The 646-nt window shown below is 68.1% G+C and overlaps 2 protein-coding genes across 2 annotated transcripts in view; both read right to left on the reverse strand.

Moving 5' to 3' along the window:
- Ewsr1 (EWS RNA-binding protein 1) overlaps positions 1 to 264 on the reverse strand; it is a 53,389-nt gene extending 53,125 nt beyond the window's left edge. Inside the window, exon 1 of the mRNA XM_013014376.1 lies at positions 193 to 264. Within this exon, the coding sequence (XP_012869830.1) occupies positions 193 to 205 (13 nt within the window). The 5' untranslated portion in view covers positions 206 to 264. The remainder of the gene's footprint in view (positions 1 to 192) is intronic.
- A 38-nt stretch (positions 265 to 302) lies between these two features.
- The window catches only part of LOC105984168, a 94,110-nt gene continuing 93,766 nt past the window's right edge, over positions 303 to 646 (reverse strand). Inside the window, exon 24 of the mRNA XM_013014270.1 lies at positions 303 to 554. Within this exon, the coding sequence (XP_012869724.1) occupies positions 303 to 554 (252 nt within the window). The remainder of the gene's footprint in view (positions 555 to 646) is intronic.

The raw sequence follows: 646 nt of genomic DNA on the forward strand, positions 1-646 counted from the left end.
GGAGGAACCGCGGCCTCCCTCCCCTCACCCACTCTCCCCCCCCCTCCCCTCGGTCGGGCCGCGGCGGGGACCTCCGGCCTCTCTCCACAACTCCCCTCAGTCACCCCCGCTACCCGCGCCCTAGAGACGAGAGACCCCCCCGTTTGGGCGTCCGGGCGTCCGCCGGCGCCACCACGGTTCCACCATACTTACCCGTGGACGCCATTTTCTCTCCTTCCTCCTCGTTCTCTCAACGTCCGTCTCCCTCTCGCTTTCCCTCTAGGCGTCGCACTGCGCAGGCGCGAAACCCGCAACCCCGGGCGCTACCATCGGGCCAGGCCACAGGGGTGGAGGAACGAGGGGACGAGCGCCGCTTTCCCGTTCTTCACTCCCGAAACCGTCGTCCCAACCCCTCTCCAGAGAGCACCAGACGGGACGCGCGGGTCGCAGTAGCAGCCGAGGGGCTGGGGCGGCGGTGAGCCGGTGTCAGAATCGAACCGGAGCGATTCTTCGCGCGAGGCCAGGTGGTTCGGAATGGTTACGTCCGCTGGCTCTAGGGACCGTCTCTGAAGAGTCTGCCCTGGAGGAAAACGGAGGCGGACGGGAAGGCTGGGGGGAAGGGATCTGGGCCTAAGACAACTGCTGACTAATCGGCGGGCGGCGGGGG

The sequence above is a fragment of the Dipodomys ordii genome, unplaced genomic scaffold (assembly GCF_000151885.1).
Source record: "Dipodomys ordii isolate 6190 unplaced genomic scaffold, Dord_2.0 Scaffold23, whole genome shotgun sequence".
Lineage (NCBI taxonomy): Eukaryota > Metazoa > Chordata > Mammalia > Rodentia > Heteromyidae > Dipodomys > Dipodomys ordii.